Source organism: Trichechus manatus, unplaced genomic scaffold, assembly GCF_000243295.1.
Source record: "Trichechus manatus latirostris isolate Lorelei unplaced genomic scaffold, TriManLat1.0 scaffold00043, whole genome shotgun sequence".
Taxonomy (NCBI): Eukaryota; Metazoa; Chordata; class Mammalia; order Sirenia; family Trichechidae; genus Trichechus; species Trichechus manatus.
In genome coordinates, this window is record NW_004443979.1 from 7,859,822 (window position 1) to 7,875,954 (window position 16,133).

Below are 16,133 nucleotides of genomic sequence, written 5' to 3' on the forward strand. Positions count from 1 at the left end.
GAAAGGTGTGGTCCAGAACTCAAATTCTAGGAAGAAGACCAGACTTAATGGCCTGACTGAGATTGGAGGAACTCTGGAAAGCACGGCCCCTGGATTCTCTATCATCCCAGACCTAAAACAATTTCCGAGGCTAACTCTTCAGACAGGGATTGGACTGGACTGTGGGACATAAAGTGATACTCATGAGGAGTGTGCCTCTTAGCTCAAGTAGATACAAAAGACTAAACGGGGTAGCTTCTGTCCAGGGGTGAGACAGCAAGGCAGAGAGGGTTAGGAGCTGGTTGAACGGACATGGGGAATCAGGGGTGGAAAGTAGGAGTGTGCTGTCACAGTATGGGGAGAGCAATTAGAGTCACATAATAATGTATGTATAAATTTTGTATGGGAGAAAATAAAAAAATAAACCAAAAAATTATTGCCTATGAAGTGTAACTACTTCTCATATAAATTTCCAAATGCCGTTAGGTTTATTCAAGAGATTGCCTGGAGAAGCATGAAGTATAACGTCTATCATTTTATTGTGGGATTATGAACTGCAGTTCACGTGATGCTGCTGGCTATTTATATAAGCTTGTTTATCCATATGAACCTCTTCAAGGGCACAACATAGAAGACCTTAATAAATTAAAGCGAATTTCTTTTGATGTTGTTGTTTCATGAATGTTTGATCAGAATGAGTAGTAGGCTTGCATTTACGAAGTAGAGTAAAGCAATAAAATGTACATACATTGTACAGAGGAACCAGCTTACAGAAATTGCCCATCACATCCCTAGCAACTTTGAGAGTCCAGGTAAATGGTATAAAGTCACTATGGTTACCTCTGACAGATTGTAGCCTGTCACCAATTTCCTAACAGTGAGAGTGTACACATACCAACTTGGATGCTCTGCCATCATCTAGATGGAATTTTTAGAATAATAAAATCTGTTATCTCCTTCCAGGTCCCTAAACATCCATCCAAGTTCCCCACTGTTCTCAGTGTTACCACCATGCTCTTGTACAGACTGCAACACCCAGGAGGGCAGAAGCCATATTTATCTTCTCTGTATTCATCTTAATCCTAATAAGTAGAGAGTTGAGTGGATTGAAGGCCACAAAGTAAAAAATGAATTATGAGTCACAGTCAAAGGTGAAGAGAATTCTCAGTTGGAATATTTATTGATGGTGATACAAATCAAATGTCCTCATTAGAAATATTAAGATGAGGTATAGAGAACACTAGAAAAAAAAGTCAAGAAAACTGGATTCTAGTCTTAGATATGTGAACACTTAACTGTAAAGTCCTTTACACATCACTTCCCTCATCTGTAAAACGTTAAAATTTATATTATCTATAAATCAACATCTCTGAATGGTCATGAATCTAAAAGTAAGCTCGACTATTACATCATAAAAGAATGAGGAAACAATGGAACCATTAGATGTTTCTACTCTAGTAGCCACCACTCCAAGACAGCCCATAAACTCCAAAACCTTTTGGAGAAAACATGGGGGGAAGGGAGAGGAAAGATAATTATGCTAAATTTAACTAAATACAAGTCCAGTCCCTTATCAATTTATTTTAAATTAAATAATAATAATATTTTGTACATATTTGTGAGATTTCTAACCTGTTGAAGGTATCCTTCCACCTTGCATGATCTGGAATAAACACGAAGATAGCCTACTGAATAAAACCTTATGCCTCAAAGTAGTGTGAAAAAATGTATCTAACAGATATTTACTATGATTATATTCACACCTTTAGCTTGAAAAAAATGCTACTACATATCTGGAACATGGACTTCTGTATCAGCAAACTGATTCTTAAGTCAGAACGTTACCAAGGGCTATAAAAGGCCTACTATGAATTTGTCTTGGTTTAATTGTCCTGGGTTACCTTATACTGACATTCAGTCCCTGAGAGGTACCTCTGTTGTATATTCTCCTCAACCTTTTAATGTCATTTTTACACTTGAGAGCAGGAGTCCACAAACCATGGCCTGTGGGTCAAATTTGGTGGCAGCTGCCTGTTTTGTAAATATAGCTTTATTGGAACACAGTCACACTTTAATTTACATATTGTCTATGGCTGATTTTACACTACAATGGCAGAGTTGAGTAACCACAAAAGCTTAACATATTTATTATGTGGCCCTTTACAGAAAATGTTTGCCAACCCATGCTCTAGAGGAAAATAACCTGTTACAGTTAAAATTCAAATTTTCCTCTTCTAACAAGCATATGAAACACAACCCGAGTAAGTAACAATGGCAAAGATATGAACAGATTCACACATGCATATACACATACAGGATCACACCTCTTATGATGAAATTGTAAATAACTGCTTTTGACCCTTTGTTTCAATCTTAATCTCATAAGAGATTACAACCCCTCACTAGTACCCTTTGTTACAGCAGCCAGGAGTACAGAGACTTCTCCAAAGGTAGCTGTCAACATGTAATCACATAACTAAAGAACCCAATTCGTCTCCCCAAAGAGGTTGCCTGCAATGCCCCCCAAATGCATAGCCTTATTCCATGCTCGCCAGGGTCTAGATACAACAGTGGGGCACAAGAAATCATTGACTCCTTAGGTCCTATGCCTTGAATGATACACCTTTAAAGACAGAAAATCAATGCCCAACACTACATATATATCAATAAATATATGCATGCATATTCACACGCTAAAAATACCATAAATTATAAGGAATTTCAGGAATACACAAGAAACTTCTCTTAAGTATCAGAGTAAAAAAGGCTTAATTTTTTAAAATAAATTTTAAAAGTTAACTGTATCAAGGATATGGAGGACAGATACATGTTTATATTTGCAACTTTTAGGCAATCTATACAGAGACTTGAATTATGAATAATGAATTGGTTTTTGTCAGTCAATAAACTTATTAACTCAAAATCATCAACTGTTAAAGCTGTACTGGGCACCCTTCTTTCCTCTGTTTAGTTACTGGAGGCAGAATATACTAGCGCCACATTTTAACAAACATCCCCCTACTCCACCCATCAAGAACATTTTGCATATATTAGCATAAAATAGATTAAACCCAAGAAGTGCTTAAATGTAAGTCATTTCTCTGAAACCTTACATAAAGTGACAGATTATTTAGGCTGACAGACTTTTTGAAAATAAAATAGAAATAGAAGAGGTTTATTTCACCTTCACATGGTGTCTTTCTCATGCAGAGTTCAGACTTCCACGTTTGTATCCCTTTTAAGGATTTGATATGCAGGAAAAGAAGAAAGGATGATGGTAAACATTTCGTTTTACGGATACCTACAGACCGCCATATTCTAGACTGAACAGTGTGGCCTAACGCTTACCTTTTACTGACGTGTTAGGTGGAGGGCCTTCCATTCTCAAGTTCCACGGAGGGTCCCCCTGGTTAGCAAAGTCCCTCATTTTCAGATAGCTAATTGTAAGTCGAATGATGGATGCCTTGTCAAGCTGGCTGGTAATGGCTGCAGGAAGTGGCAACAACTTGGCCAATTCGTAGAACTCAAAATTTTCTTTTCCCCGGCGGGAGCGAGCAGCATCTCGGGATTTCTCCTTTCTCAAGGCTTGTAAACTGAAATCAAGAGTGGAAAGTGTTGTTTAGAAGATGTGATTCTATCGTCAGACAAAAAGTACTTTCTTTTCATTTCCTTTTTTTAAAACAGCAAAGATCTACCAAAATCTTCTTAAAAATTCCAGAGGGATAAAAGGAATTCTAGACAATGTTTATTAAAACTGTAAATTCTCAACCTGGCCTTATATCCCATAAATTCAAGTCCAATGAGTAAAAAATAGTATTTTACTTGTTACGTTTATTTCTCCAGTTGTCAATGCATTGAGATATATTCATTGAATCTAAGACATAAGGTTTATAGGTGATTCTTGGTGCTATCAACTATAAGCAATTTAAAAGATTGGGCTTGTATTAATACATATATTCTCAAGCTAATTGTCTTGTTCATTTAACTTTCATCACTATGGGACCTTAAAATATCAAAAGGATATATTTTAAAAAATTTATTTCAATTTTCACCTTGGGGAATAAAAGTTAAACACAAAAACAAACACAATTCACTTTGACAGAATCAACAAATACAATGTCAATTTATTTCCAGCCCTCAGGAAGGATAATGACCTTCAGTCATATAAAGAAAACATCATATTGAAAATGAAGATTTTAAGGTAACTTTATAATGGTGCTGATAATTGATTGATAAACAGATACTTTAATTCTTTACTAATGGACATTCATTTGCAGATGGGTAGATTCTATAAGATGCTAGAGAATAAAATACATTTCTCAGAAAAGTCAAACTTTAGGATAATATTAATTTAATGTTGAATTATAAAGTCCTGTTGGGTTATTAAAATTTATAAATATTATAGACATATTACTTCACAGAAGAGACAACAGGTGGGATCAGCATTTCCCTTTAACTATTCATGTGCATTTCCGTTTGAAGTTTGCTCACACTGCTGAGGGCAGAATCTGGCAAAACTGAAGTTGTGTGTGCACATCTGACAGGAGAATTCCACCCACACTGAACTGCTCTGTTTTGTGTCTGACCATAAATTCAAAATCGGACACTGATGATAAGTAATTGGGTAATATTTACAGTATCAAGGTACTATTAAAATCATTTATAAGTAGCTATGTTATTGCAGTCTGAAGGCATTTTCAATTTATATCTGGTATTCTTGCTTACATTATAAAATAACAAGAAAGAAAGAAGGAATGAAGGAAGAACAGAATACATCAAAATGAGTTGGACTGTATGGCTCTATTCTGTATTAGTACAATATGCAGAATAATATTCCATATTACATTAGAACATACCGGACATTTTTCAAAGTGGAAACAATGTATTTCGTGAAAATACCCAAAATATCTGACTAAATGTCTATACCATATAAGTAATGCTTTAACACTCTGGTCAGTTACTCATTAGGCTAATAGCAGAACCAATTTCATTTCTACTCTATTAAAAATATTCTTTGTTAGCTAACTAATGTGTTTCTCAGAACCAGTCAAGTTAATGTTAGCATTTTCAGAGTCACAGCAGTCTCAGGTGACAAACCTTTGTCCCTTGATATATCTCAGGTGACAACCTCTGGCAGAAATGTTGCTAATTTACAAGGAAATGATATGTTATGCCACTTATTCCCCAGTATCTTGGCCGGCCTCCATTCAATTCTATAAATGCTAAGGCTTGTTGAAAACTATGTAAATAAAGTGAAAGACATCTTTAAAATCTGACAAAGTATAACCAGGATCCAAGCTAACATCTTAGGATTAGAAAATGATTCACATTCCTCCCTTTATTAAAAAAAAAAAAAAAAAAAAAAAACTAACACCATCTGAGTCAGCTGTGCCAATAAGGCTATGGATTTTGACATGTTTTCTCTACCACTTGTACATAAGGAAAGGTGCAGTGGTTCAAGTTCAATGCTTTGCTTTCTTTGTGTTCTTGTAATTGAACACTACTCCACAAGCTGAACTAAAAGTAGTTTTTTTGTTTGTTTTGGTCCAGTAAGTGACTTTGATGGAGCTTTAGATCATGGGTCACAAACTCAAAGGCCTTCAGGACTCAGGCAGGGGATATCAATGAGTGAGGAGACCTAGTAGAGACTGTGGGCACTACAGCACACCACCCTAGACAAAAGGACAGCGCCACATGCTTTTAGCTTGACTGCAAAGCTTTGGGGAAGGCATGCCTGGTATTGCCAGATCTTTTGCTGTTTCTAGAGAACAAAATCTGAATTTTTATGTAACATTTCCCAATTTTAATATGTTTACTACGTAAATGTTCTTTAATTGAGCAAGTCAAATAAAACATGTCTTCTGTTCAAAAATGGATCAAGGACTCATTTTACAACCGAGTAATAATTTGGGAGGCCAATTTTAAAGGTAGTTTTACAGGGATGTTACATGTAGCATTTGTTTAGACATGTCACTCAAATGATCACAAATGCACTCATTTGTTAACTAATTAATATTTCAATTATTATTTTCAACTAAAGCAAAGTAGTGGGTTAGGCAATTATTCTGAAATTGATATCAGTGGATAGGCTTTTTAATAATCTAAGTAAAATATTCACGCTTGTTGGGAGGCAAAACCACGATCACAGGGAGGAACCCACTAGTCTTCAAAGGCTAAATAGTGGCGGGTGGCTTGCCTATATCTACTCAGGAAAGGGGAGTAAGTGGACATGCATGCCTTTGGAATTCTTGCCTAAAGACAGTCCTCTGACCCTTTACCTACTTTTCCGAAATAGTACAGGGCAAGATGACTAGAGTAATCTTGGCCATAATCTTAATAACAAAGAGTTTCCATGACTCCCACATCACATCACTATTCAGGCACCATAGGTTCAGAAGACTTTCAGAATGACAGCACTGTGTCCGTAATAAGTAGTAATTGGTTTTGAGGGCTACAGCAATAAAATACAGTCAATGGATTATAAACGTTGTTGAGATGCTGATATAATAGATGAAGCTAAAGACCTGAAGACAATGGCACAGCTTGTGGATTAATCTTTTGCCTGTTTTTATGAAGTGGAGCATTTATAAGCAGTTCTAAAATTGAATTAAGGGCTACATTAAAACCTAAAATAAACTTTGTATTTGTTCATTTTGTTTTACACGAAAAAATTGTGGTTGCATTTCTGGAATATTAAAGAAGAAATGAATTGCTTGTACATGAATAAAATGTTATGGTGCTGATCTCTGCTATCTAAAATATGATTAAACTTCAGATCCACAATGACTTAGTTCCTGAGCCTAAACTTCCCACAGCCCTAATGTTCTTCCACTTAGACTCTGGATAGCTGGAAAAAGAGATTTTTCAGTAATCCTCAGTCAAAACTTACAGCTCTCTTTGATGACTACATTATCATCATTACCAATAATTACTCCCACCAGCAACAAAAACAATAACAATTAATAAAATCAATAAGCCATTTCAAAAGATCCACATATATACATAATTCTCTGGAAATCTTATGTAAAATTGCATGAAAACATGTATATTTATGGGAGACAATACATGATTTTTGGATTCTCAAAAGATGTCTATAACGCCAACCAAAAAAGTAATAATCTAACGTCTGTCTAGAATTTCCTCTTATAAGGTTTATAAAGTCGGATTCCACTATCTTTTTGTCATTGGTGTTGCTAGAATTAACTTATCCTAAACACGTATCCCTGTCTTAAATAACATTATTGAATGTATGTTTCTACTCAACACTGAAACAATTCTCACAAGTTTCTAAAGTTTTACCTTTAAGTATAGATAGCAGTCATTCTCCGTCCAAAACATGACTTGTAATAAAGGTTTAAAGGACAGTGCTTTGTTGAATATTAAATGATTTCTTTTGATTCTCTCTTATGTCGTTTGACAATCTGTGAATTTTGTGGAAAAAGTCTTGGTGAAGGGTTTGCAGACCCACACTGGCCATTTGCAGATTTTGTGAACCTAAGTCACCAACCGGAACCTCAGTTTTATCATTTATAATTTGAGGATGACAAACAATGCTTATCTTGCAAATCTTATGGACCAATGCAAATGGCCCATATGATAATTTCTACGGTATGTTGTAAACTAAGAAGCAGTAAGTTCCTTGGACAAGTCTAGATTTTAACAACTAAGACAGTTTGTAAACTCTAAATGAAGTAGAATTTTTAAAAGTTTTTAATTCAGAAGAATTTTAAGAAGTTGGAAAGATTTTGGAATGCCCATAATATGATTAATCTATCCTTAAACTTCTTGAAAGCAGAGGGGCTAGGAGTATGGACTTTGGAGCCGGACTGTGGGTATTCACATCCTCCCATAGCCACTTACTAGCTGGGCAACCTTGAGTAGGTTTGTCAACTTCTTTAGGACACAGTTTCCTTATTTGTAAAACATGCATTATAATAGTACCTACTTCATAACATTGTTGAAAGGATTAATTGAGCTAGTATATGTAATGTGCTTAAATGCCTATCATATTGTAAACATCATATAAGCATTAAGTATTACTATTATCATTGTAAAACGTATCCAAGAAAAAAGTCCAATGGTTTTTACCCTAATATCATTTATGATAACCACCCTATTTCTCCATAATTCTTTATAACTATGTTTCTTTATTCAAAACTTCCTTTATAGCACCTTTTTTTTTTAACTCTAGTTACAGATTCTACAGTTCTAACACCTGCTTGTTTCCTTCACTGTTCTGTCAAACTCCTCTCCTTCCTACCACTATGAACTTCATGTTGTTGTTGTTGTGTCCATCAAGTCGATTCTGACTCACAGCAACCTTATATGATAGAACTGCCCATTGGCTTTCCTAGACTGTAATCTTTACAGGAGCAGATTGTCAGGTCTTATCTCCTGCGGAGGCACTGGTGGTTCAAACCACTGACCTTTTGGTTAGCAGCCGAGTACTTAACTGCTGCACCACCAGGGCTCCTTGCCGTTCACTTTAGTACATTTAAATTCCAGTGTGGCGATAGCAGAAATTGAACCAAGGGAAAAAACAGGAAAGATGTAACTTATGCTCGGGGACAACTCTGAAATTGCTTATTTATTAAAACTCCTCCCATGTTCTCTCAAATCACAATGATCACTTTCTTAAAGTTCTGGCTGAAGCATCTCACAGGGTTTCTTCCCCACCAGCAAAGAACAGAGGCAAAGAGCATAGATTCTGGAGCCAGACTGCCTGGGTCTAAATCCTGGTCCTATCACTTACTAATTACGTAAATTTGAGCAAGTTATTTAACTTCTATTGTCTTGGTTTTCCTCATCTGTGAAATGGGGTGATAAACTATCTGCCTCATAAGTTGTTATTAAAATTAAATTACATTAGATGTTACTTGTAAAATGTTTAGAATGGTGCCTGGTACACAATAATACTATATAAGGTTTTGTTAAATGCAAACCTAGGCTCACTTCACACTGATCATTCTATACTTTTAGGTCCACAATCACAATGCTTGTTTAAAATATATAGTATGTACTCACCAAAATGCTTCCTACTCACTGGTTCTAACATATCACACTGTGTACTCAAGTAAAACAAAACTTTAGTGCAGATATATGGATTTTTCTTTTTATTATAGTACTCATTATGCCCATGGTCTATGCTTTGTATACCACAGGCCGTTAAGATTAAAAATAAATGTTTTATTAATAGAAGCTTAGGAGTTTATAAGTGAATGATTTTCCATACTGAGTACGATAACTAGCCATTTCTTAGTACACTAAAATAAGGGAAAATGGCATTCAATTGCAAGACAAGAAATGTGGTTTATATATGAAAATGAACTTTTAGGTTAGCTGTTAAAGGTATGGATTACTCAGGAAGGTTGTAAAAATGTCTATGGAAGATTTTAAAATAGCAATTATAATTACTGGTCAGAAAGAATATATGTGTGCTCCTGGCAGAAGATGATCTTTTGAAATATCTTCCAAAACATCACAAATATAAAAGTTTTCCTTGAGGTCAGGCAAAGCTCCAAATCCAGGACCATGGACAGCTCAGCCAGAGCCTCTGGTGCACAGGGAGGTATGCAAGTGAGGCAGCAGCATGGGCCTTCTCAGCCTCCACACTGGGGGCAAGGTCAAGTCATGAGTTTCTACTCCAGCCAAAAATGAGCAACATGAAACAATCAAAAAGAAAGAAAGGGCACTGCCACTATCACCAAGTCAATATTATGAAATTGAATTAAGATTTGCAACCTCTGAAGCCCCACGGAGCTGAATGAGGGTATCAATTGTTCATTGTGCCACTCGTCCATTTTGGGGAGCCTTGGTGGCACTCTGGTTAAAGCACTCGGCTGTTAACCAAAAGGTCAGCAGTTTGAACCCACAAGCTATTCCGTGGGAGAAAGATGTGGCAGTCTGCTTCCGTAAAGACTTATAGCTTTGAAAACTCTGTGAGGCAGTTCTACTCTGTCCTATAGGGTCACTATGAGTCTGAATTGACTTGATGGCAGTGGGCTTGGTTTTGTTTTTTTTTTTTTTTTTTTGGTTTTGTCCATTTTGGGAAAAATAAATACTTTTGTACTAGATGACTCAATAAAAAAAGGAAATGTTATCCTTTGTGGCTGACTAAATTTAGGTTTTCAAAATTGGTTCCCTACTTCACAGAAATTGTTATAATGATTATGAATGTAACTGGAGGTCTAGAGGATGACAAAGAGCAAAAATAGTAATTGTCACAGAGGAACAACAGAAGTAATCCAATTTAAAAAAGCGTTTCTTCTCTCCCCAACGATTTCTTCATAGCAAGATTTTTATCAGGTTTTAAATAATTTATCATTACATCTGTGGAGTAGCTTCTGATACTGACATTATCAACATAGCCACTCTACCCCTACATGAAAATTCTCCAAATCTCAGTGTGAACACAATCATGTAAACTTTTAGAGAACAATAACTAGTCTTCATAAAAGAACATGGTAGGTTTTTGGTCATCTAACTGTGGGCAAAAGGAGAGGCAGGGTCAAAACAACTTTAAATTTGACCTTTTTAAAGTCCTTCTAAGAAGTCAGACAGGCAGGTTTTTATGGATTTTCTTACTTGTTTTGCTTAGGAGAATCCAGCACTACAGACTTCTACTGTTTATCAATTAATCTGGCATGCAGGCTCAAAGGAAGAAGGTCAACCTGTATTAAAAATGCAGCCATCAAAAATTCATCAAAGGCTCCAGCATTTTAACTTATGAACCTTTGAACACCTGCATACTTGTCAGATCTCTGGTCATAGTTAACAGTGAAATCTATAGTTACTCCAGTACCTACACCTGCCCTGACATGAGTGGAATGAGGAGGCTTCCCAGGGAAAAAGTCCAGTAAAGACTCTATAAGAAGCTCTTCCCCTTCCTTTATTACTTTTAATGAAAGTCTACCACACATAGACTACACACAAAATTCAAAGTTAATCAAATTATCCTGCTGCAGAGAAAATAAATCTAGGGGTAGTTTTTTTGCTCAGATGCAAACATCAGCTTTCTTACAAGGCAAAGTAATTGAGAAATGCCTAAACAACTCTTATCTAGTAGTATCATGCACAACATAGCCCCCAAACTGAAGGCTTAAGTGCTCTTCAAGAAAAAGTACTTATTTCAGAAACCTTCCTGTAATGTATAAAGAAAACTGTATAGTATATGCTAGAAGTTAAAACTGGAACCTTCAAGTTCAAGGTAAGAACTCTGCTGCTTAACTAATGCACTGCTCATAGCTGTCATCATTAATTTATGTTAGCCTCTGTAAACATCAAGAGTATAATAGGCCAATTTCACAACTAAATATAGATGCACATTTTGCCCTTATATAAATGGCAGATTGCTACTGTAGATCATCACTGCAGCAACACGTCAGTAAAGATGCACTGTTTGATGGTCTGATGCTCACACAATATATAAAACCAGTTGTAATGGTTGTTTGGAAGCAAAGTGTAACATAGCAGCAAAATTTCATTTGTTCCACAAACTCAGGATATATTAAGCTAGGCTGACAAAGACTGTTTGATGTGCTAAATCAGTTTGACCTTCATTCTTGCTTTATTTTTCTCATTTAAGATGTGAAATGACCATCATTTTTCCCCATGTAAGAAAATATCGTGAAATCGATTGCTTAAAAAAAATGTGTCAAAAACAGATCTGCAACAGCTAACATTTGATAAAGTATCAAAAGCAAGATGCATCTTTAAGATTTTAGACTAACATATATTTTGATTGCATAATCACGGCCCATATTTGACTTTTGGTGAAATAGATCAAAAGAGTAATTAAAGCCATTCAACTGAATGCCTTCCCTCATCTTTAGAAAATGCCTTGTGTATGTTTGAACTTAATAATTAATTGGTTTTATCCAATGAGCATTTTTATTGTTAACACTTTAAATAAGAGGATTTAATTCTAGAATGAGTCATTAGAATAGTGATAAAGAAAGTGGAGAGGTTCGCACAATCCTTTTCAACCAATGGGTTCACCTTGATTCAAGTAACCCTTGAATGAACCACAGCAAGACCAAACTATTCATTGTATGCTTTGGTGTCTGCCAAAAACCTCATGAATCAAAGTGTTTTGTTCTTCATCTTCCCCCAGAACTTTAAGCTATACAACTGGCTGTTTCATAATAATGGAAATACTGCAGCTTTATCAAGTAATTTCTCTCCACCCAATAAATAGCACTTTACCTTGGAGCAACTTGTATATTTCACACCTTAAATTTCTATTTACCAAATCAGCTAATCACTTCACAATTGAAGTCAGAACAACAAAAAAAAAAATTATCAATTAAAGTGGTTGAAACTCCTGCAAATTATCATTTAGGAATGAAGTAATTGCTTTCATCAGGGCAGAAAAGCCCGCCAGAACAGAAATGTCACTTTAGATTAGTGTTCTCACTCCTGAAGCTATGGATGACACAGCTGATATAAGACTAAATGCCAAGACCAATCAATTGCTTTTGTGGCTCTGCTCTGAGCTGCTGTAAAAGGGGCCATTTTCTAGGATCTACTCTTCATTATAGTAAATGCTATCTCCTTGGTAACATAATTCCATTTCTCATAAATTCTGTCTGAGAGCATTGTCCTAACAATGGATGTTTGTGGAAAAGAATGCTGTTGGTTTAATGCACAGAATTAAGTGTGAATGGCTGTCAAACTGCTATAGTTTACTAGTTCTTAAACATAAATTGAAGTCTTATACATTAAAAAGAATTCTTGAGGAGAAATGAATGTCCGAAAGAAGGGAAGGATATATTATTTGAAGGTTTTATGCCACCGGTTTAGAATTTCGACTATGCTAGTATTTATCTGTCCTGTACATTAAATCAGGCAGCTCACACCAGAGGTGGGTGAACACTTCACTTACTTTCTCAGCAGTGTAGTTTGCAAATGTGAAACCTCAGAAGCAAATATGGACTCATTAGGCAACTGCATGCGATTTGTGAATAGCCACAACTGTGTTTAAAAAAAGAAAAATAGTGTTCTTTGAGTGGAGCCCTTCCTGGAAAGCATCCAGATCTTAATTTGTATTGTTCATCCCCCTGAAGTTACAAGAATCTGGGTTGCAGGCTCCAATTAAAAGGAAATTGAAGAAGCTAATATAGGGAGAAAGCAGCAATTCCCTGCCATGCTATCTTCAGGTATGAAGTTTAGAAAGACATTCGGGAGCACGGGTCTTTGCCTGACATGGGATAAAGGCTTTCTCATCCTGGTGAGCACACATGTGTAACTTCCATTAACAGTAACAGGAGTCGTGAGCACACGCTGAGAGGAAAGCCTACTGCTAAATATATGAAAGGGTCGGAGCATCTCTGCCGAAAGGCAAAATGAGAGAGAATGGTGGGTACCCTGTAACAGTGGGACCTTTTACTGACCATGCAAAGCGCAATTGCTGGAACCTCCACCTCTCCAAGAAAGGACAGTACTAATCTTCATGATATCAAAAACAGAAGGGTACACGTTATTTCTTCTTTTTGAGATCATTCAGTGTCACCAAAAAACGGCATGGAACCTAATACAATAATAATAAAACCTACCACATTTGAATGTTTACTATATTTCAGCCAGGGTCTAAGTGTTTGAAACATCATCTCTTTTAATTCATGGTTATCAATATCAGCAATCAGGAATAAAAACACCAACAGCACTATGGAAGGTACATAATCTGTGCTGGATATTTGACATTAAAAATTCTGTTGCTTTCAGCTGCCATTTTTTGGGTCCACTATACAGATTCTAGGAGCCCTGGTAGTACAGTAGTTAAGTGCTCAGCTGCTAACTGAAAGTTTGGCAGTTAGAATCCACCAGCTGCTCAGTGGGAGAATGATGCAGCTGTCTGCTTCCCTAAAGATTTAAAGACTTGGAAACCCTATGGGGCAACTCTACTCTGTCTTATAGGGTCGCTATGAGTTGGAATCAACTGAACGGCAATGGGAATACGGGTTTCGTATTCTTCCCCCATCCACCCCCTACAATCTTCCACATCCGTCTCAGAGAGGTTGTTCCTGGATGCTGGCTGGACTTTTGGTGCTAAAAGCTGGACAATCCTGGGCAAACCAGTACAGTTGGTCACCGTAGAAGAAATGATTATCCCCATGTCATAAAAAAGAAAACCAAAGCACAGAGAAGTGAAGTAACTTGCCCAAGGTTAATGATGGCTGACGCTGGAATTTGAGCATTGGCAAACTGACTCTCAAGTCAGTCCTTATCGTGACTGCATACATTGCTTCTATAGGAATACAGTTCTCATGTATCCTTTCTTCTCCTATTATATTATATGATTATAAAGTCACTGATAATGTTTTATTTAATATATAAGCACCAATATAAATTCCATAATAATTGTTATGAAAACATTAATTCCTTAATGAAATATCCAGTAAAACCCGTATTTTTCTGGCTTATAAACACATTTCAATTTGGAGTAGATAGATTTGCTGTTAAACGCCTTAAGTCCCAAACTAAATTGCTTTGGAATTCAAATTCAAATGACCTTTTCTAGAGAGAAAATTCATTTTTTTTCTTTTAATTTTCTTTAAGTGTGATTTCAAACACTTTTGAAAGCACAGCCAAGTGGGAGAAAGCTTTTGAAAACTTTCAAGCTTGATATGACACACTTGGAAAGGAGAAAGCATGCTTTGACAAGTATGAAGATCTTTAAGTACGAAACATGAAAGTCTTAGTCATGTGAACACTGCAAACATAGCACATGCTTTTACTTGACATCAGTGAATACACCATTATACTGTAGCTCTTTGCATTCCTCTGTGAAATAGAGACAATTAAAATGGTTACCCTTTCTTTAAACACTACAACTAAGAACACAAGACCATCAGCCTCAAGTGACTATATGCTCTGTCACTCACCTATCAGACTGACTGAAGATACAGTTTTACTCCATCTTTCATCAAAATTCCAAAAGCATATAACACATGGCTACTGGTGTATGGACTGACACAATTTTTTTAGAAAATGTTTTGGAAAATACATATCCAAAGGCTTAGAAATTTGTCTACCTTTGGCCCAAGCAGAATTCTAGAAAATTGTAAGAAAAAAATAATGAAGGATGTAAATAAACATTGCTAAAAGAACATTCACTGACTCTTTTATTAACGTTAGAAACAAATTACGGGATATTCTCAAGATACCAAACAAAAGGTTGAAAACGTTTTCAATGGCTTGGAAGAGACATGATACCTTACTTTGGTAGTTTATAAAGTAGGACAACATAGAAAATGTTGAGTTTATTTCTAGGCTTCCATTGCTCAGTCTGGAATAAAGTCCTCCATGGACCCCACATTTTTTTTAAAAACCTTGACAGATGCTTAGTCCTCTGCTACGGATTGAATTATGTCCCCTCAAATTATGTGTTGTAAATCCTAACCTCTATGCCTGTGGTTATAATCCCATTTGGGAATGGGCTGTCTTTGCTATGTTAATTAGACAGGATTAGTGCAGGGTGTAGTCTTTGATCTTCATGAGTAAGTGCTTCAAGTCCTTTCAGCAAGCAAGTTGCATAACACAGGTTGTTAATGAGTATTCCTCCAATCCTGAAGCCCCATTCTTCTTCATATAGTATTTGCTTGCTTCCTGAATGTGAAGAAGACTTGAAGCACTTACGGATGAAGATCAAAGACTGCAGCCTTCAGTATGGATTACACCTCAACATAAAGAAAACAAATCCTCACAACTGGACCAATAAGCAACATCATGATAAACAGAGAAAAGAGTGAAGTTGTCAAGGATTTCATTTTACTTGGATCTGCAATCAACGCCCATGGAAGCAGTGGTCAAGAAATCAAAGGACGCATTGCATTGGGCAAATCAGCTGCAAAAGATCTCTTTAAGTTGTTAAAAGACAAAGATGTTAAAGATGTCACTTAAGGAATAACATGCACCTGACTCAAGGCATGGTGTTTTCAATCACCTCATATGTACATGTAAGCTGGACAATAAATAAAGAAGACCAAAGAAGAATTGATGCCTTTGTATTATGGTGTTGACAAAAAATACTGAATATACCATGGACTGCAGGAAAAACGAACAAATCTGTCTTGGAAGAAGTACAGCCAGAGTGCTCCTTTAGAAGCAAGAATGGTGAGACTTCATCTCACATACTTTGGACATGTTATCAGGAG

At 36.2% G+C, this 16,133-nt stretch overlaps 1 protein-coding gene across 2 annotated transcripts in view; it reads right to left on the reverse strand.

Moving 5' to 3' along the window:
* NPAS3 (neuronal PAS domain protein 3) overlaps positions 1–16,133 on the reverse strand; it is a 1,017,265-nt gene that overhangs the window by 690,493 nt on the left and 310,639 nt on the right. For both annotated transcript variants that reach the window (XM_023731480.1, XM_004376526.2), the window contains one exon: positions 3,328–3,572. In XM_023731480.1, coding sequence (XP_023587248.1) covers positions 3,328–3,406 — 79 coding nt within the window. In that variant the 5' untranslated portion in view covers positions 3,407–3,572. The remainder of the gene's footprint in view (positions 1–3,327; positions 3,573–16,133) is intronic.